At 37.1% G+C, this 22123-nt stretch overlaps 1 protein-coding gene across 2 annotated transcripts in view; it reads right to left on the reverse strand.

Moving 5' to 3' along the window:
- Positions 1-17516, reverse strand: part of LOC126253632 (CDK2-associated and cullin domain-containing protein 1-like) — a 64049-nt gene extending 46533 nt beyond the window's left edge. Inside the window, exons 1-5 of one of the 2 annotated variants that reach the window (XR_007546008.1) lie at positions 17347-17516; positions 16860-17107; positions 16677-16772; positions 11258-11360; positions 6941-7287 (exon numbers count right to left, since the gene is read on the reverse strand). Coding sequence is in view for 1 of the 2 variants with exons in the window: in XM_049955117.1 (XP_049811074.1) it covers positions 6941-7287; positions 11258-11360; positions 16677-16772; positions 16860-17107; positions 17347-17356 (804 nt within the window). In the remaining variant the exon portion in view is untranslated. The remainder of the gene's footprint in view (positions 1-6940; positions 7288-11257; positions 11361-16676; positions 16773-16859; positions 17108-17346) is intronic. The other variant, XM_049955117.1, reaches the window with a different exon arrangement.
- Positions 17517-22123: the final 4607 nt, after the last annotated feature.

Below are 22123 nucleotides of genomic sequence, written 5' to 3' on the forward strand. Positions count from 1 at the left end.
GGAAAAGGCTACATCGGATTCGGCGGGTAGTCAACTAGAAGACAGCAACGAATCGGAGCGTTTGCAACCATCCAAAAGCACACTAAAACACAAAAAGAAGATTAAACATGAACAAATAAATTATATAGCAACACACAACATAAACTCACTACTTCAGACCGGAAAACTCAAGGAGCTCACAGATGAACTAAATAAACAAAAAATTTTAATAACAGGGATCCAAGAAATGAGAAACACCACAGAGGACCCATTCGAATCACAAGGATACAGAATTTATAATGGGATACCAGGACCGAGGGCAATGAAACAATGTCCTCAGTTTGGAACAGGGTTTTTAGTAAACATAAAAATAATAGATTCAGTAACGGATTTCCAAGCAGTATCACCAAGAATTGCGACTCTAAGCTTTAAAACAATGAATAAAATCTATACAATAATAAATGCTCATGCCCGAACAAATGAAAAAAATTGTCTTAACAAAAACAAAGGAAGAGGTAGATAAATTTTGAGACCTACTAGAACAAACTGTGAACAGAGTAAATAACAAGAATGTAAAAATCTTATTGGGAGATTTCAATGCTCAGTTGGGAAAAGAAAGGAAATATAAAGATATAATTGGAAAATGGAGCCCACATAAATTTACGAACAAAAACGGTCAAAGACTTGTAGAACTCTGCAGAGAACACAACCTTATATCTAAATCAACATACTTTAAGAGGAAGCCAAGTAAACTTAAAACATGGAAACATCCAGACTGGAGGAAGGGCGAGTGGCAGCTAGACCATGTCTGTATGGACAAAAATTTTCATAAGGAGATCCACAACGTTAAAGTACTGAGAGGAGTAGACACAGGCTCAGACCATTATATGGTTAAAATTAAAATCAAATTCACTCCGTTAAAAGAAGAGGACCGGAAAAACTAATAAAATAAAAAGGAGGTTTGACCCACATCAGCTAATTAAAAATAACAAGTACCAACAAATAACACAAACCATCAAATTAACAGATGATCTAGAACAACTAGTGCCTAGTCTTAAAAAGAAGCAGAGAATCTAGCTCCCTTGAACCCATGAAGGAAACATGCATGGTGGACATCAGAATTTGACAAATTCCATGAAGATAGACACCAAGCATGGTTAAACACATAAAACTGAAGAAAATGCCATCAACCTAAAGATGAAAGAAAAAAATTCACACAAAATATTAAAAGAATAAAGAGAGGATTTCATAAAGATATTATAAACTCTATAGAAGGTGATTATCATAAAACCAACTCCAGGAACTACTATATAATCTTTGGGAAACAACTACAACAATATGAGGCCCCTACACTAATACTGAAAGATGAAGATGGAAGAATGACACACAGTAACAAGTAAAATGCAGAAATTATGGCAAAGGCATTCAGCAAACTTCTAAATTGCGAGGAACCCAAAGAACCCTTACAAATCAACATAAATACCCCAATAAAAACCAAACCTAACAAACTAGACCCTCCAACTTTACAAGAAGTAGAAAGAATTCTTAAAGAACAAAAAAATTATAAGGCATGTGGAGAAGATCAGGTTTTTGTTGAAATGTGTAAATATGCAAGTGACACAGTCAAGACCTCCTTACACATGGCTCTAACAAAAATTTGGGTAACAGAACAATTTCCCGAACATTGGACCACAGCTATCATCCACCAACTACACAAAAAAGGGAGATAAAAGCAACCCAGACAACTACAGAGAAATCTCTCTCCTAGATTGCACATACAAAATTCTATCCAAGATCCTACATGAAAGAATCAAGGAGCAATTAGAACAGGAGTTAGGGGAATATCGGGGAGGTTTCAGACCATGGAGAAGCTGTGCAGAGCAGATAATTAGTTTAAAATTGATTATGGCATACTACAAGAAACGGAACAAACCTCGGGCAGTAACATTTGTAGATTTTAAGAAGGCATATGACTGTCTCCACAGACCTTCAGTATTAAAAATTTTAAGAAATCTAGGACTCCATCCAAAACTAACCAAAACCAAATCAAAAGTGAAGTTTAGAGGAGAAATTTCGGAACCATTCCTCATAAAAACAGGCTTAAGACAAGGTGACTGCCTATCACCATTACTGTTCAACTGTGCACTGGAATACATAATGAGAGAATGGTACAAGGACAATCCAAAGATGATAAGAATTGGAAGTGCAAAAGATGATATTAGCTTAAACTGCTTGGAATTCGCTGATGATCTTGCTCTCCTAGCCAACACCGTTCAAGAAGCCAGGCAACAAGTGAAATCACTACAAGAAATAGAAAAAGTAGGCCTTAGAATATCATTTGAAAAAACGGAGATTATGCTAACTGATCCACCACTTGCAAACAAAATTACAATAGGAGAACAGGAAATCAAAATTGTTGATAAATTTAAATATTTAGGCGAAATAATAACATACAATCTAAATGAGAAGCCATCATGGCAGAATAGAATAAAAAAACTGAACTACGCAAATTACATTACCAAAACTACATACAATAAAAAAAGCCTATCTATAGATGCAAAATTAAAACACTATAAAACAGTTACACAACCAGAAATAACATATGCAGCTGAAACTATCTTCAAAACAACTAATACAGCAGAAATTGACAGAATACTAAAAATAGAAAGAAGAATAATTAGGATATGTATAAATAAACAGTATAAAATGAATGGACATTGGAGAATAGCATCAAATGAAACAGTATATAAGAAAATAGAACCAGTCATGAGCACAATCAGGAAGAAACGCATTTCATTCTTTGGACATCTGATGAGAACTCCAGAAAACAGAATTAGTAAAAAAATAATACAAAAATTGTGGAATAGCAAGAGTGACTTAAATGGATCACAGAAATTAAGGAAGATATAAAAGAGCATCAAATTACAATAGATGACCTAAAAAACAAGACAGAGAAAACCAGGATGCTGCAAGACCCGCAAACCAGACTACAAATGAAAATCAATAAAAGGAGTACAGGAAGAGTGGTCTCAGGTGAAGAAAGAAAGAAAATATCTGAAAGAATGAAGAAATATTGGGCAGACAGAAGAGCAAAACACCTTTCATATAAGAATAGACTCTAAAATTATATTACCTAAATATCATATTAAGTTATTGTTGAACCAAATTGTATCCCTGTGTAACAACTTGTTTACAACTTTGTATTTTTGACTGGAGTGGTCCAATGAAGGCCATAAAATAAATAAAAAACATAGGTGTAGTACCAAGTCAACAGTTTGTTGGACATTGAGAAATAGTGCATCTTCCTGACTGCCTTGATCCATGGCTTTCAGTAAGTCATGAGAAAAGAGTGAGTTGGGTTTCACGTGATTGATGTTAACAAAATCCATTCCGCTTGGCATATAGGAGCTCATCCTATTCGAGAGACCTAATTATGTTTGAGCTCACAATGTATTCTCAGACTCTACAACAAAGGGGTGTCAAGGATATTGGACGGTAGTTCTGAGGATTGTTCTGCTACCCTTTTTGTATGCAAGTGTGACCTGCACTTCATTCCAATTATAGATTATAGTTAACAGAGGGTCTAACTCGGCTGGAAATTGGTATAGAATGACAGAATTTCTTAGACTCCAGGGGCCTCATTCACTTTTAATGATTTCAGCTATTTCTCAGTGCCACTGACACTAATATCTATTTCAATTATCCTTTCACTAGTACAAGAAACTTTGGCAATACTCATGGGTTTCCTTTTGTAAAGGATTGCTCTTTGATTCTGCTTGTATCTCCCACCATCAAATGTTTGCTCCTTTAGTTTGATTTTCAGCTTGGGGAAGATGAATAAAACATGAGACCAAGTCTAGTGGGCAAGGCAGTCTGGGAACAATGGTTATCTAGTTTTGATAAACAAGAACTTGATTCTATTCTTGACTTACCAAACTTTTTTGGTCAAGGTGTAGGAGTCTTCCACTGCAACAATTACTGCATATTTCCGAGGTCATAGGCATAAAATTAACTTTCATCGCCGGTGACTAAATTTGGAAGTAAGTTTGGATAGTTTTGAAGCAGTCATTTACATTACCAGCAGACTTCACTGTGAATCTGCTACTGATTGTTTTGTAGCATTCCTGGCACAAATCTCACCACAATTCTTCTCATGTTCAAGTCCTCTGACGGAATTCATTCACATGTCCCATAACTTATTCCCAAGGTGCTGCTGATGCCTTGGACAGTCTATGATTTTGCAGACTCAAATCTCCGACTGTTGTAACATTTTCTGGTGTGATGCCAGTTTGCAGCATACAGGAACAGTCATCATCGTCTTCGTCGTCACTACCGCCACTGCCACCACCACCATTTCTGCAGTGGTTTTCTCAAGTTAAAAACAAAACTTTGTACAAACGCAATGCTTTTTCACATAATTTTTCAGCAAGAAGGATATCTAGGGAGACACCTAATGCTATTTCAGAGTACTCTTAGCCATTTGTAAGCAAATTTGAAATTTCAGGAACTTTTGGATACCATTTCATATTTTGCATTCGTCACTATTCTCCTTGCAACTGAAAATGCCAGATGGCACCGAGTTCTAAAAGCTTCCAGTAGTTTTGTACCTTCAGTTTATGATGTTTTTTTCTGTTGTTACAGAAAGTATTCACACATATCTAAAATGTCTTTAGTTTTATTTGTATCAAATTCTGCTTTGTGTCCTTTACCTCTCCCACTTCTACGCAAAGCTAATAAGTGGTGCATGACCCTCACCCCACCCTCTACCCAGCCTTCTCTTCAGATCCTGGGCACGCTCTTGAAAATACTGGTTAAGGTATGATGTAATTGGTTCTTGAAGTAATTTCTTGAACAAACATTATATTTCTTTTTAATATCAGTTCTATAAATTATCTGTAATAATGACTACAACAATATAAGGAAAAAGATAGATTGCTACTCTCTGTTAAGATGACATGTTGAGTTGCAGACAGGCATTCATCCATACAAATAAGCACACCTCACACACACGGCTGTCATCTTCGGCAGCTCAGACCAGGAGAAGGCATTGATTGAAAGATAAATGTGCGAGTCTTTTCACTGGGGCTGTCTGTAGCTCAATGTGTAGCAATCTACAGTTTTCCTTATATTGTGATATTCCAACCTGGAGTTTCCATAGTAATAATGACTGCTACTCTTATTCACAACACGTACAACGTGAAAAGTCTGCTGATATTATGTGTACATCATGTGCTGGTTTCTTGTTTATATGTTCCTGATCACACTAGATAAAAAGAAATAATATACAGAAGCTGAAGGATAGGTAAATGTCTTTAGTTTCCCCTTTGTTTCATGCACACATTTTGCCATGAGTCAATAAAAACTGATAACACTTTTTATGAAGATGATGTTAAGAGCAAACCCTAGGAGATTTTACTGAGTATAAATGACAACACATAATCAGGGACAGGAAAATTTTGCAAAAATAATGCAACAATGATAATGCAAAAATAACATAAAACTAGCAGTTTGTACAGAAATAACATGTAGTCAACAATTTTTACAAAATACTGCTCATCAACGATTTTCTCAAATATCATGAAATTTGTCATTTCCCTAATAAAAACATTATACGTCTGAGAATGGCACTACATCAATAATTGTAATCAAGAGTTATTGAATGTTGAAATTGGATTTTGACTTCTTATTGCCTTAAGGCCGAGGTTCGTGTGTAAACTGAAACTGATGGTTCATTCCCCCTGCCGGCCGAAGTGGCCGTGCGGTTAAAGGCGCTGCAGTCTGGAACCGCAAGACCGCTACGGTCGCAGGTTCGAATCCTGCCTCGGGCATGGCTGTTTGTGATGTCTTTAGGTTAGTTAGGTTTAACTAGTTCTAAGTTCTAGGGGACTAATGACCTCAGCAGTTGAGTCCCATAGTGCTCAGAGCCATTTGAACCATTTTTTTCATTCCCCCTGTACTATGAGGTGGCGTCAAAAACAGCACAGAAATGGAAAAAATAACCGAAATTATTTTTTTTTAAAAAAGAGAAATTGCCAAATATTAATGACAAAACTAGCAAAAACAGAAACAAAAGTGACAAAAAGCAGTGGTGAAATTGGTAAAAATGATGAGATTGAGGGAAGGGGAAATAATAAATAGCAACATTTGCAAAAATAACAAGAACAAAACTTGGCAAAAGTAGCAGCAAAATTGATAAAAACAATAGTGAAATTGGCAAAAATAACAGTGAAATCGACAAATGAATAACAGTGAAATTGACAAAATAATAACAGCAAAATAGACAAAAACAGCAGTGAAATTCATAAAAAATTACACCAAATTTACGAAAACATTTTGAGGTGAAAAAAGAACCAATTAGTTTGACCAAAAACTTACACCAAATTTGGCAAAAAAATACACTGAATTTGGCAAAAAGAATACACTGAGTCTGACTGTATCTGGCAAAAATATAGCACTGATATTGGCCAGAAAGGGCCCCCTAATTGCCACAAAGTAGCACCAGCATTGGCAAAAATAGCACCAAAATTGGTTAAAAATATCACCAAAACTGATTAAAAATAACACTATATTTAGTTATAAGATAAAACAATTTTTTCCTGTCCCTATGCGTAACAGGACAAGTCAACATAAGCACAAAAAAAGGAAAATAGTCTTTCAAGTTTTGTAATCTGGGTGAAATCTGTAAACTGCGTGACAGAGAATGTAATAACTAGAAAGTTATATTTTTCACATAGTTCATTGGGGGCACCACAGAGTAGCAGTGATACACAAATCAAAGAAAAGCTATTAACATGAAAGATTTTAAATTTTCATAGAGTCTTCCATCATTACTCAGTTTCTGTTTTCAATGATAAATATATGCTAATTAGTAAATGTACCTTTGTATAAAGAAACTTATGTAGCCCTAGTACTGGATAACAAAACTAAGGAATGATTTCTGCACCTGGAGTGAACAACATACCTAGTTGTAGAGCTGTGGTGTTCCAGCCTGTACGGCTGTAGCACCTACACCAGCAGATGGACCATAACTTTCATCATCCCCACGACGCTTACTGCCCCGCATGGTAGTAGCTGATTCTGAGAGTTGTACTATACGCATCTGATCCTGCATAACTTTTGTTTCAGTCACATGCCTTTCCAGATCACTTTCTTGCATTGGTGGTAGCACACAAGGAATGTATCGAGCAAAGAGATCTGGATAAGCCAGTGCATAATCACCATGGCCCAAAGAATGCAGCCGTACAAACAGTCCTAATAGTACAGAAGGATCCACTGCAAATGGCCTTGATAACAGATCTCGTACACTGTCTGCAACCAAAAACAAATGCATTTAACGTTGTTTCATATGATTTGAAAGACTTAATAATTTTTAGTATACTGGCATTCAAAAACACTAGAGTACTCAATGTGAGGGGGCGCGGAACAAAATAAAAATAAAAAGGAGGGGGGGGGGGCACCCTCCATACAACCACACACACGAGGGGGGCTGTGGGTATGTTAAATACAGTACTCAACACTTTGAAGACCAAACATGAGCATAGCTCGTGCCACAACTCTGTCTTAAAACGACCGCACCAGAGTATAGGTCCTGCTGAATTTCCTTTATCCGTAAGCCATCTATCTCTCAAAAACTTGAAAACTGGATTCTTTTCACATGAGAACCATGTATGGATGTCTCGCTACCTGTCCCTTGACTGGTGCTGCCTCCTGTTGTCAATTTATAGAATTATTTCAAAGGAAACAGTAACTAGTGTAATGGTTACTATGGCAAATGGCTGAGTCAATATGGTTGTACTGACATAATTTTGTGTGAGTACTTGTTAGGTTTCATGGTTTCCTGTAATTCTGCTACAAATATGTCATATCTGTTGAGTGAGCAAGAAATTTTGTAAGGTCAAGAGGAAAAAATTTCTCAATAATTCACCTCAAAATTTTTTCTTGGCGGGATAATTATACTTTCTGTCATCATTATTTTAAAACTTGTTATCTTTCAAAGAACTAAAGTACACATGAAAAATAAATCTCACAGCTGGTCGTTTTTTAATGTGTATTACTCTTGATGGTACATTAACTACACACATGAAACTAACTCTTTAAATAACTGCATAAATGCCCAGCTTTCTACGTCTGATATTCTTGTAAGTGGCTAGTCTCCAAAGGGTTAAGTCATTTCACTGTTGAATATGCTGGAAGCACCGTCCACATTTCCCAACAGAAAATGCCATAAGACATTTCAAGACTTAAAAAATTGTATGCAACGACACTTTTTTATTCTTAGCAATGACAAACTTAACTCACAGTATGTGACAATGTGAAGTCATTAAGAAATTGTAGCCTGTGTGGTAGATTGTATTCCTTGTTCTGATTTGGTTTAGTGTGTCTTCTTTATCTAAAATGCGCTTAACTATAAATGCAGATAGATAATTAGTTTCACAAAGAGCTGCAGATATTTTCATTCAGTGCCTAATTTCACCTTTTACTACATAAAACAAATGTAATTTATGGCCATGATAACAAGTGGCCAACAATGTGAAACTTGCCTCTCTCTGACTGCTGAGCTTGCTCATCAAGCAAGAGGCACTACAGTTTAAGGTAGAAACTCAAACCTGCTCCAATTTTATCACAGAGAACTGTCAAAAGTGAAAATAATGGTGTCAGATATATCCTAGGACCAACTGGGGTTCTGAACCATTGGATTTATAGTTTGTCAATGACACAGCATCACATAGTATGCTATGGGATGATTTACGACTATGGTTGGCAGCTCTGAATTCAAATGTTACAAATAGGTATAACATATTTTCCTGTTCTTTATATTGCTACTGTAATAATTTAATCACCTATAAAAGATTAAAATATAAACCAAGTGTGTTACTATTGTTGTGTTCTTCTGTCTGAAGACTTACCAATTCTCTATCCCCTTATGGCACAGGATGTGTTCTACCTACCTATCCTTTCTCTTAATCAAGTTGTACCACAAAGCTCTCTTCTCATCAATCTGATGCATTACCCATTCATTAGTTACTCGATCTACTCATCTAACCATTAAAATTCTTCTGCAACAACACACTTCAAAAATTTCTGTTCTCCTAGTAAAAGGTTTTACAGGAGGAAAATATAAGAGAGCAACAAAACAAAATCCACGTTCTGTTACAGCGTTCATTGAATATGTCATGTAGTGACTGGCTAACATAATTTACACCGATAAGCCGAAACATTATGACTAGTGCCTCATATTACATTGGATCCACCTGGTGGCATTGCAGGCATGTGGAGTGCTAACACAAGTATGTCAGCGAAGCAGACCCTAGTGAAGATATGGGCAGTAATTGGGGAAATCCATTAGGATAAGTGGCTCTGACAGAGGGCAGGTTATTATTATGCAGCGTCTGTGTACAAATATCTCGAAAACGGCAAAGCTGGTCGAATGTCGATCTACTACTGTCATGAACATCTACAGAAAGAGGTAGGAGGACAGTGAAACTACCATTAGGTACTAAATGGTTGGGCATCAATGACTCTTCACAGAACGAGGGGTCTGGAAGCTGGTCTGCTCTGTAGAGTACGATAGACAGTGATTTGTGACACCTCCGTTGAAAGTGCACAATGTTGGTGCACACACAAGCACTTCAGAGCACACCGTTCATTGCACATTGTTGAACATGGAGTTTCATGGCAAATCACCTCTTTTTGACCAACGACATCATCAGTTACGATTTCAGTGGGCAAAGGACCATCAGGATTTGACTGTCAATCAATGAAAATGTGTCAGCTCTTTGTGCTAATCACATTTTTGCTACAATATGTTGATGGTCGTCTCCACAAACACCGTCATCGAAGTGAATGGCGGCTTGAAATGTGCAGCGTGCCACGGACGCAAGCTGGTGGGAGCAATGTTATGCTATGGGAGACATTCTCCTGTGCTTGCATGGGACCTGTGGTAGTAATCTAAGACATGCTTGACACTTGTGAACCACCTGCACCCTTCTTGCTTGACTGCGATGTCATATTACAGCAGTATAACTGTCTGTGTCACAGAGGCAGAACCATGCTACAGTGGTGTCAACAGCATTATAGCGGACTCACATTGATGTCTCGGTGACTAAACTCGCCCATTATTTATGCAAATTACATGACTTGTGACAATATTATGAAAAGGATAGTTGCTACTCACCATATAGCGGAGATGCTGAGTGGCAGACAGCCACAACAAGACTGTCATAAAATGAGCTTTCAGCCAATAAGGCCTTCATCACACACACACACACACATACACACACACACACACACACACACACACACACAAAAAGCGCGTGCACAACTCACACACACACGTGACTGCAGTCTCTGGCTGCTGAGGCCACACTACAAGCATATTCTATCTCTGACAAAGGCCTTATTGGCTAAAAGTTCATTTTCTGATAGTTCTTTTGTTGTGCCTATACGCCACGCAGCATCTTCACTATGTGGTGAGTAGCAACTATTATTTTCATAATACTGTTACATTCCATCCTGGATTTTCCATTGTTGAACTTTACATGACCTGTGCATAGACATCTAATGCCACTTACCTCCACAAACCTACCAACAAACTGTTACATCTATGATACGCAGTAGCAGTTATGTATTTCTTTCCAAAGATGGATAAACAAGCTGTTAAGCAGACGGTCATACTGTTTTGGCTCATCAGTGGACATGTTTTGTAATGAGGAATCAAGTAACCAAGAACGACACGTGAGGAAATGCAACAAATCTACGACGTGATAACAAAGCTTAAAAATTTTAATTTCAACATTCATCAAAAAGGAAATTTATAAGTGGAATCTTGTATTTTAGTTTATGTTAATGTAATTTAACATAAGACAACAACATTAATTTCTCCCATTTTTTTCATCTTTCTTCATCTGTGCCTCTCCGATGCACCAAGAGCTAAATATATATTTCCCTCTTCAGATACTTATCATTATTGCCTTGAACAAATCTATTTCCTTTGTCTTGCAATATGTACTTTTCCTAAGCATTGGCATTCCAGCATCTCGCGTCATTTGGCAAATCCAGGTGCTCCAAACAACATGAAAGTTTGTTTAGTAAAAAACAATTAGACCTTTATTCACGAGCTAGATGAAAACTTGTGTCTTCTCTGTCTTGATAAACAATTCACTGCTTGTACTTTCTTTTCTCAGTCATATGACCTATATTTTTATTTGATTAATCCCTCTGTTTGTAAAGTATGTAAATGTAAGAACCAATTCATAATGCATATTAGTTGAATACTTACTCATTAGAGTGTCTATATGTTTGTTGGCTACTCGCACTCTGAAAAGGTCCAGCAATTCATTCTGCAATGTAGTTTGGAGTCTCATTTCAACAAAGAACTTATTCTGTGGAAAAAAAGTGAATGTTAGATCAGTAACTGATAAATATTTTTGCAAAGAGATGACACACACAGAGAAATTACAATGATCAATGCCTAATTAGTTATGAAAACCTTCAAAGAAACAGTCAAAAAATACAAACATTTCTTTTACAAACAATTCAGTGTTACTCTTCTTGAATTGTGCTAGCATCCCCACACAGTGTTTTGACAAGTGACTCTCACTTTCGAATAGCAATCATTCTCTAACATACACTTACTCATTGGACGGTACTGACTGTCACCTTAAAATAGGCATTCACTCACATGAAAATTTTTCTTCTTGAATTTCATTTTTTTTTTTTTTCACCCAATACATAGCATTTTTGTTTGGAATCAAGTTACTGTATCAAAATACCTTCCCATCATTTGTAGGTTCAAAATTGGGAGTTAAAATCTTCAGAGTTGGAGTAAACTACAGAGTGTCTCACATAAAATCGGTAGGTCTCACATACCGGTCAATCATCTCTAGTCAAAATGCTTGTGAAGTGGCAACGCTGTCTTTAAAGTTGGCTTATACTTCACTTTAACGAAAAGTTCAATTCAGCTGTGTATTAGTGCATCAGTTGTTGTAAAAAGCTCGAATTGCTGAGTTGTTACAGAAATGGGGCAGTTTGCATTAGAAAAACAAGTTGATATTGTGGAGTGTTACACAAAGTTTCCTGGTAGGAAATTCCCCAGACCAGCACTATTAACGATCTGTATAAGAAATGGACAGCTATAGCATCCGTTCAGAAAGTGCAGAGGAACAGGCAAGTGACAGTGAGGACCACTGAAACTATAGACAGAATTCGCATGAACATTACGAGAAGTCCTCATAAGTCAGTAAGGAGGTTATCAAAGCATGTTGGTGTATCTCGTACATTGAATCACTGTGTACTAAAAGAAGTGGAATTCAAAGCTATCATGTGAGAGTGGTGCAAGAGTAGAAATCTGAGGAGCAGTAAAAAAAGAATTAATTATTGTAACTGGTTGTTAACATCAGATGGTAATGGTTACTTGGACCCATTGCTTTAATTCATGTCATATGAGGCCTGGTTTCATTTGTCAGGTTATTTAAACTCTCAGAATTGCAGATACAGGTTACAGGACAACCAACATATTCTGCATAAAGAACCTCTCCACTCAGAGAAGATAGGTGTTTGGTGTGCGTTGTCCGGCATGCAGAGTATTAGCCCCATATTTTTCAATCACACCTAAATCAGTGCCAGATATCTAGATATCTCTGACTATTTCTACGCACAGTTAAGAAATGCAGAGAAGCTGTATGAGTATTCCAACAAGATGGAGCAACCGCTCACACATCCAACCACAGTGTGTCCTCCATCACCAACATGTTCCCTGACAACAGACTTGCCTCTGGCCCCCCAAGATCCCCAGACTTAACACTGTGTGATTTTTATTTATGGGGCATACTAAACAGTGAAGTGTATTCTGACAATCTTCACACAACAGATGACCTTAAATGGAACGTTACTAGAGAAATTAACACCATCACGCTGTCAGGATTACAGTGTGTTGCTGGTAACGTCATCACATGAAGTTGGCGATGCCTGGATACCCATGGCCGCCACTTCCAGGACCTCTTATAAACAGGAAGCTACATGTTTTTTAACATTAATACTACCTATTCTTTTTTAGTCAGTTCATTGTTACTTGAATCTCATTCATCTCATAATCTTAAGACAAGGTCTCACTCATCTAGTAAACTAGCTATAACAACCCACAAAACAAAAATATTTTCAAATTCCTTTTCTGTTGCCTTTGTTCACCTCTCGAACATGTCACACTGCAATTTGACACCCAGCAGCATTCGAGAAAAATGCCAAAATACTTCCTTTTGTCAACATCACAACTTTTCCCTAAAAAATTAACATAAGCCAATAATTTTCTACAGAAAAGAAAATGTTCTTAACGTCTTCCAGTTACGATTCTCTCTCTTTCTATTCCTCATTCAATCAGACCACTCCCCATCCCTCCTCCTTCATTACTTGCATTCCATCACATTCTTCTTCTCTTTTTCCATTGTTGCTAGTGCCCTATGTTTAAATCTACCTGCTTGTAATTCGTCTTTGCTATTCTGCTTCTCAACAACTACAATCAACTGTGAATGCTTTTTCTATTATAGCTATTATTGTTTTCACTATTTATGCTAGTTATATTCTAGTCTTGTACCCGATATTAAATGTATGCCACATGTAAAGAAGCACTACGAGAGGCATACCACCACAGAAAAGCTTAATAAAAAAACAAAGTACATAACTGTTTTTCCTGCAACACATCAAATTTCTAAACACAACTTCCCTTAAGTTCGATTTATTTCTTATTTCTCCAAGAAAGAAATTTGTACCCAGTTTCGACAAATACAAATTTACAGCAATTTGCATGCAATGCAACAACTCACTGGTCATCACACTAGCCCACTGTGGTGAGCAGTGCATTATCCTGGAAGAAAAGCATGGCTTTTTTTTTTTTTTTTTTCTTCACATCAACCTTGCCATTTCAACTTGAACTCCCTATGCAAAAGACCCAGAAATGTTGTATACGAAGATACAATCTCTTTTTTACTGTTTCACAGTCAATTTTACATCTACAACCATACTCCGCAAGCCACCTGACGGTGTGTGGCGGAGGGAATTGTAGCTATACATCCTGTTGATCTCAAACAGCAGGCCTATTAGCTTTTTTATTCAACAAAATATTATTGGCTTTTTACAGTACATTTTTATATTCACCAACATACTGTTTGGATAAAGGTTTGTCTCATAGTTAGTAATACTGAATTTGCATTTCATAAAATATCATGTGCCCTCTTTGAACTTTGAAATCCTTCATATTGTGATCCAAATAAAATTTTTCAATTAAGCTTTTGAAGTAAATGAGGGGGAGGGATTGTGGAGGTTGTTAACAAATGAACATTTTCCTGTAACAATTAACACAAAATTTCCTTGTCGTACTGCCCCCAAAAAGGACAAAAACAAGGGATGGTACATCAAAGAACTGTATTTGTCACAACTCTCTGCATGCAAGTAGATTATAATCAAAATAGTATTTCCTTTAAATTACTATTGTTCACAGACTAGAACGTTTTGGTAATAAATGTCATCATATCATTAATGCACCATAAAGCAGTTGTTCTGTTTCTCATTTCATTAACAAATAACAAAAAATTAAGAGTCTTCCAAATTGTTTAATGATTCTTGACAGTGTACTACATTTACTGATAAATATCTGGTCTTCAGAGTATAAATCCAGATATATTTTGCAATTTCTGAGTGCTGGGCTAGCCCATTTCAAGAACCACATAATATTTCGAAAAGAAAATAAATATCCCACCTCTAAATGACTTTATTTTATAATGTCATGTGACTAGGGCCTCCCGTCGGGTAGACGGTTCGTTGGGTGGATTGATTACTTTATAGTCTTCTTTAAATCAGTGTTTGACATTACATCATACTTTATGAAACAGAAAATACATTTATTCAATTATGCAATAAATTGTGTAATTTTATTTGATTCCCTGATTTATTCGAGTGGCTCCTAGTCAGCAGAATAATCAGTCTCAGTCCCCCCCTTCTTTTAAGGGCATGGGTAAAAGCCACTATCTGTCTACGATAATGTAGAGTAGTTTATTTTTGTCTCACGGATGGTTTAGCACTCCCTAATTGGCACTCTTTTGCATGGTCTATGTGCCAGGCCAGGCTATATTTCTGGACAGAAGCATTTCATTCTGATACTGGTTCCTGGCAGATTACACTTTTATGTGTGACTCCTGTAGACAACCAACAGAATGTGCAGAGACAAAATCACATGCTGCTTGCAGAAATGTGGCCAGAGCAGTGAGCTGGAAGTGTTCGTTCTCTCTGGATTTTAGTCCACCTCAGCCCAGCCACAATGGCTCCTGGTGGCTAGGATGTCTACCTAGGTTCACCATCTACTTGTTTCAGGCATATTTACTTCTCAAATCTCCCTTTCTTATTACGGCCTTATCTGTTACCCACTCCATGCTCATCCTAGCACTGCACACTTGTTAGTAGTAAAAATCACTTCGTTCATAAACAAATATGTCAAATGTTGATGAATGTCTTAATATATTTTGTGAAGGCTGTACCTCACAGCTCATAAATATTTGGGGGGGGGGGGGGGGGGAAACAAAAAAAAAAAAAAAACCATATTTCAAACTGCCACGGATTGCTGATAAATTATGCTTTGTTTACTACTGATTTTAATCTTCTGACCACATTCAAGTACCAAAAGTACATGTGGCCATATTCTTATGGTGGCATGACATAAAATACATCCCTGTAGAGTGATCACAGAAAAAGATGGGACTTTATTATGATAATGGATGAAGACTATTAACTCTGTTAGTACATTTCATTACTGACTGTATTTTGTATGCATTTCAATATTGATGGCAGTCATGCAGGACGGCTTTTAATTTACTGGACACCTCACTAAGAATGTTGCCATGAAGGATCCTGTGAGTAACTGTATGATACCTGAAGATCATAACAAAAACTAGTAACAAATAAAGAGTTATTTATCAGCAGCCCATATTGGTTTTGCAAATTATTACATTTGCTTAATATCTTAATGTTTGAGGAAGGTGTATCCTGAACAAAAATGTGCTAAATAAATAACAGTGTTTCAGAATTAGTTAGTTTTGCACCGTGAAGTGAAGAAGCTTTTGCTAAAAATCATGTCACACAAATATTTCAGAATTGAAGAAACTGAGATGTCATTCTTGCTGTTTTTCTTTTTACCAACTGAATTAAGTCTAACTTACATCACTAATGAATTTTCATTTCAACATATTTATTTTAAAATATCGATCATTTTAATACAATTTCATAAGGTCCTTTTAACTCTAAGAAGTGGAACAATTCTACACCTACATAAAATGTATGAAAACAACTTGAACAAGCCACACAGCTGTCACATAATCTTCTAATAGTTAGTCCGACAGTAAAATAGTACATATTTCACGAACACAATGAAGTTATTAGTAAGAGTCGCTACTGACCATTTCAGTAGTGTCTGTGATTAATCTTTTTGACAAATAAAAGGCACTTTGCTTATTTAGAGATTTGGTAACAGATACTAAGGAAACAGTCATAATGAAGTTAACTAAAGAATGACTGAAGACATGCAAAATTAAGATTTGTCATCGCAGTTCCTGTCTTTCCCAACATAAATCACAGATTACTTGACAACAATGGGAAATTATTTCTTGCTTAGCAGTACTTTGTATAATTTACAAACTGGAATTTAGTTTACTAACCATGAATCCAAATATAGGTGTTATCTGGGGAACAGCATTCAGGTACAGTTCTAACGCATCACGAAACGAGAGAACAAAGCTCACAGAGTCATCATCCTGAAAAATAAAAAGACACAAACTGAAATTCTATACAAACACCCGCTTGGTTACACCAAAACGTACAATTTAAAAAAAATCTCTCACATGATTTTGAAAATGAGCTGTCTTCTTCTCCCTTAAGGTTTGTTCCACTTCATCTAAATGTTTAGAACAGAGCTCTAGGAGATCACCATGCATCTTCTCTGCAGATCCACTACATACACATTTATATACAATGGCGTACATCTGCTCAAATGATACCCAACCAATCGGTTTATTTTGCAGTATCTTTTCAATTGCTTCAGACAAAGAATTCCATGAATCAGCTTCATAAACGATACACTGCTGAACAGCTGTAGGAGACAAAACTCAAACTTAGCTAAAAATTCAAAAGGATAGATGCATACCGAAACGAATGATTATATTACGGGATACTGTCAGTAAATGAAACCTGCATTATTAGAGCGGAGATAAAGTTTATACGCTTTGAGAGCGAAATGTTCCTTCACCCTACATTTCGATTCACCTAAAATTGACGGATATAGTAATATTTACCTAAAACAATTGTTTTAATTTATATCACAATACTTACTAGAATCCATTTCTAGCAACAATCTAATTGGTTCACGGTTTTATAACTACTTCTCAAACATTCTGTTGTTTTTTACACATGTAAAACAAAATAAACAATAAACGCGTCTTTTCAAAAAGTGTCGCAGCCTTAGTTGACAGTTCCAACACACAACGATAACATTTACAAACAGACGTTAGGCACGTTCCATTTACACGCGATCCGCGTAACGACTGTCATTTCCTATGGCGACGAGGAACAATCATTTTTATTTCTTATTTATTTATTATTGGCTTCTAGCATACATACTTTTAGTCACCACAAATTAAAAGGATTGACAAATATGTTAAGGTTACATCTGAGAATCATCATACATCCATTTTAGGGCGTATATTCGTAAATTTGTCTTAAGTTAGAAAATGTTGTAGGTACCCAGTAAATATAGTTGACAGCTATTGAAGCAACTAATTCAGTTCGGGAATTAAGTTCGACGGTCATCTCTACTTTTAGTGTGTGTGTGTGAATTCCTTAGGGACGAAACTGCTGAGGTCATCGTTTTACTCCTTTTAGTTTTTGATGTCTTCCGGTGCTATAAATCTGGCCGCGGCAGCGTATCCACTCCTGGTTCTCTCTCCAAGAACTAGGGTAATGCAAAATGGCTAGCAGTGACCAAGTCTCGAGAGCTCCTTTGAAAATCTGGCTCTGCCTTTCCCTTAGCGCTTGCACTGAAACAGGACCAGATTTACATCAGCAATTGTTGCTTTGTCACATTAACAGAAGTGTGTCTCCAGTACGCTGATTCTATGTAAGCAGTCGGGAAAAAATCCATATTCGAGACGCATTTTCACGGTGGACGCTATTAATGTCCTTGAATATCTGGAATTTATAAACCATTCCTGTCCTGTATTCACCGTTGTTTTTGGCTTTCATTCCATTCTTTCTACCTCGGAAGAATAGGTTGTTGTTGGATCTTCAGGAAGTAATCTGTGTATAGGAGTTATATGTCCAAAAAACTTCCACTGCAGATCACATCTCTCGCTAGTCGATCTGCTTTGTCATTGTATTTAAGGCCGGATTGAGATTTAATCCACATCATTTTTATCATCTGAGCAGTCTTCTTGGTTTGACGATGGAAATCTACTAGGTCGAAGCTGTATTTACTGGTTTTTTGGGTTCCATTTCCTATAACTAATCGAGTTCAGAACGCTTTGTTAGTTGGTGCTCATACTGCCACGCTGGGTTCACACGCGCAACAAAAATGTCGCCACAGGTAGTGGCGCAATACCGTTGTTATGCAATTGCATGTGTGAACTCTAAGTTTTTAGTGGCGGAACTTAAGAGACTCAACTTTTGTAATGCCATAAAAAGTTCAATTTGGTTGTACTTTATTGCGCCACATTCCTTCCATTACTACTCCCTGGCGGCAGTGTTTCGAAACACGGGCATTCTGTTGCACTTATTGTGGAGCCATTGCTGCTGTACTCCATTCGATTTCAGTGTGTTTTCATTTTATTACTGATAAAAGTGAAAATAGTGGTCGGCAGACAGACTTTCACAGTAGTTTCTGGAACGACAAGAACAGCAACCTATGTTTGATTTTCTGCAGCAGTGTGTGTGCGGGTGTCGGTGTGTGAGGAGGAGGGGGAGGGGGGGAGGACAATATTTGCAGATCAAATCTCTCACAATCTATCTTAAAAGATTTTTGGATGAATAAATAAATAAACTTACTACATGTAACCAAAAAGCGAGTCATTTTCAAGGCCAAGGATTCTGTAAACTGTGGCTCATATGCAGGGAATAGCTTCTGTGTGTGTCGTGGCAGATGTTAAACTAAAAATTATTTATTCGACATGTCTATGCTAACGAATGCAATAAGATTCTAAAATCTTGAAGGGGTGATGTGTGTGCAGATGATATTTACATGCCAACTGTTGATTAGTTTTGCCACTGCAAACAGCATTTTCGTCTCCAAGTGTTATTTCTTTTAAAATGTGTTTGTGGCCTCTGATTTATCACTGTGCGAAATCAATTTTCGGATTAAACCTTTGGGTTTCGTCTTCCTTGCATTTAACTCTTGTCACATCTCTAATACCACATCCTGCAGTATAACATTCATATCCACCCATTTGATGTTAACTGATGCCATATTGAAAGCTGTCCAACTACGTAGAATCTGTGGCGTCCTGTGTGAACTATAGCTCACGATGTCACTACAGAAACCCACAAGCTGTGGCGCCACATTAGTTGCGTGTGTGAACCCTGCTTAACCGTCACTAAAGAAACCTGGAGATAAGTTTGTTTAATATGTTATGGTGATACTGCTGCGTGTAACTTGTAACATAGTTATAACGGTTTGATTCTTTCTTGGGTACAGATGCACGTTTTTAGTTTGATGACTCGGTAACTAACACATTTTATCCTAATGAAATACTCGCACCTTTTGCACGAGACGTCATTTTTGATGTTTTCATTCAATTTAGACCGAGAGAGAAAAGAAGTACCTCAGTTTTTATCGGTAACGATTTTCTATTGCTCCAGGGTCAATTCACACTGGTCGTCACGTCACATCCAAACATTCGGCAATATATTTCAAATGGGGGTATTCATACAGGCCTTCAACAGATCCTCACGTCACGTCACGTCACGTAGAGATTTCTCGGGGACGAAATTTTGACGGCGGCGTCGTTTGCTAACATCAGAATTTAACCAATTTTCGCCTTGCTCATTCATGTTCTAGTAGTGGATTTTATGCTTTTGTGTCTTCTTAATCTATATTTTATTGTTGTGCTTTATTTTTGTGGTAAATTGCAAATTCTGCTTGGTCAGCTTTTCCATTGACTGCTCTTCCACAAGAAAGGTCAGATATCTGAAAGCGAAAAATTATTGAGGTATTACAATAACGAATCAGAGATGGTACCCACACTGTATATAAATAAGACCATAATTTGAGGAACCAATTTTCATTAAATAACATTTTAAATTAAAGAGGTAGCTCTAATGAAAGAAGTAAACACAGTTGTTTATCATATTATTAGTTACCTAAGACAAAAGCATAATGGCTAAGGTAAACAGGTTCTATTTTTCCATTACTGTTTGATAGGTTAGTATGTATAAATTTTCACTAACAAATAAATTTCGATGTTTTGAAAGGTTGTTTCACTTCTCAGCACTTTACCACGGAAAATTGGTCAAGAATGTACATTATGGAGTTTACTTGGCCATTAATGAACTTTATCGTTGGTATTTCCTCAATTCCTGTACTACACTCTGACTTTTTGTATCACTGATGGTAATTCATAATCTTACTTACATCCATGAACCATGGACCTTGCCGTTGGTGGGGAGGCTTGCGTGCCTCAGCGATACAGATGGCCGTACCGTAGGTGCAACCGCAACGGAGGGGTATCTGTTGAGAGGCCAGACAAACATGTGGTTCCTGAAGAGGGGCAGCAGCCTTTTCAGTAGTTGCAGGGGCAACAGTCTGGATGATTGACTGATCTGGCCTTGTAACATTAACCAAAACGGCCTTGCTGTGCTGGTACTGCGAACGGCTGAAAGCAAGGGGAAACTACAGCCGTAATTTTTCCCGAGGACATGCAGCTCTACTGTATGATTAAATGATGATGGCGTCCTCTTGGGTAAAATATTCCGGAGGTAAAATAGTCCCCCATTCGGATCTCCGGGCAGGGACTACACAAGAGGACGTCGTTATCAGGATAAAGAAAACTGGCGTTCTACGGATCGGAGCGTGGAATGTCAGATCACTTAATCGGGCAGGTAGGTTAGAAAATTTGAAAAGGGAAATGGATAGGTTAAAGTTAGATATAGTGGGAATTAGTGAAGTTCGGTGGCAGGAGGAACAAGACTTTTGGTCAGGTGATTACAGGGTTATAAATACAAAATCAAATAGGGGTAATGCAGGAGTAGGTTTAATAATGAATAAAAAAATAGGAGTGCGGGTTAGCTACTACAAACAGCATAGTGAACGCATTATTGTGGCCAAGATAGACACAAAGCCCATGCCTACTACAGTAGTACAAGTTTATATGCCAACTAGCTCTGCAGATGATGAAGAAATAGATGAAATGTATGACGAGATAAAAGAAATTATTCAGGTAGTGAAGGGAGACGAAAATTTAATAGTCATGGGTGACTGGAATTCATCAGTAGGAAAAGGGAGAGAAGGAAACATAGTAGGTGAATATGGATTGGGGGGAAGGAATGAAAGAGGAAGCCGCCTTGTAGAATTTTGCACAGAGCATAGCTTAATCATAGCTAACACTTGGTTCAAGAATCATGAAAGGAGGCTGTATACATGGAAGAAGCCTGGAGATACTGACAGGTTTCAGATAGATTATATAATGGTAAGACAGAGATTTAGGAACCAGGTTTTAAATTGTAAGACATTTCCTGGGGCAGATGTGGATTCTGACCACAATCTATTGGTTATGAACTGCAGATTGAAACTGAAGAAACTGCAAAAAAGTGGGAATTTAAGGAGATGGGACCTGGATAAACTGAAAGAACCAGAGGTTGTAGAGAGTTTCAGGGAGAGCATAAGGGAACAATTTACAGGAATGGGGGAAAGAAATACAGTAGAAGAAGAATGGGTAGCTCTGAGGGATGAAGTGGTGAAGGCAGCAGACGATCAAGTAGGTAAAAAGACGAGGGCTAATAGAAATCCTTGGGTAACAGAAGAAATATTGAATTTAATTGATGAAAGGAGAAAATATAAAAATGCAGTAAATGAAGCAGGCAAAAAGGAATACAAACGTCTCAAAAATGAAATCGACAGGAA

This window comes from Schistocerca nitens, chromosome 4, assembly GCF_023898315.1.
Source record: "Schistocerca nitens isolate TAMUIC-IGC-003100 chromosome 4, iqSchNite1.1, whole genome shotgun sequence".
In the NCBI taxonomy this organism is placed as follows: Eukaryota; Metazoa; Arthropoda; class Insecta; order Orthoptera; family Acrididae; genus Schistocerca; species Schistocerca nitens.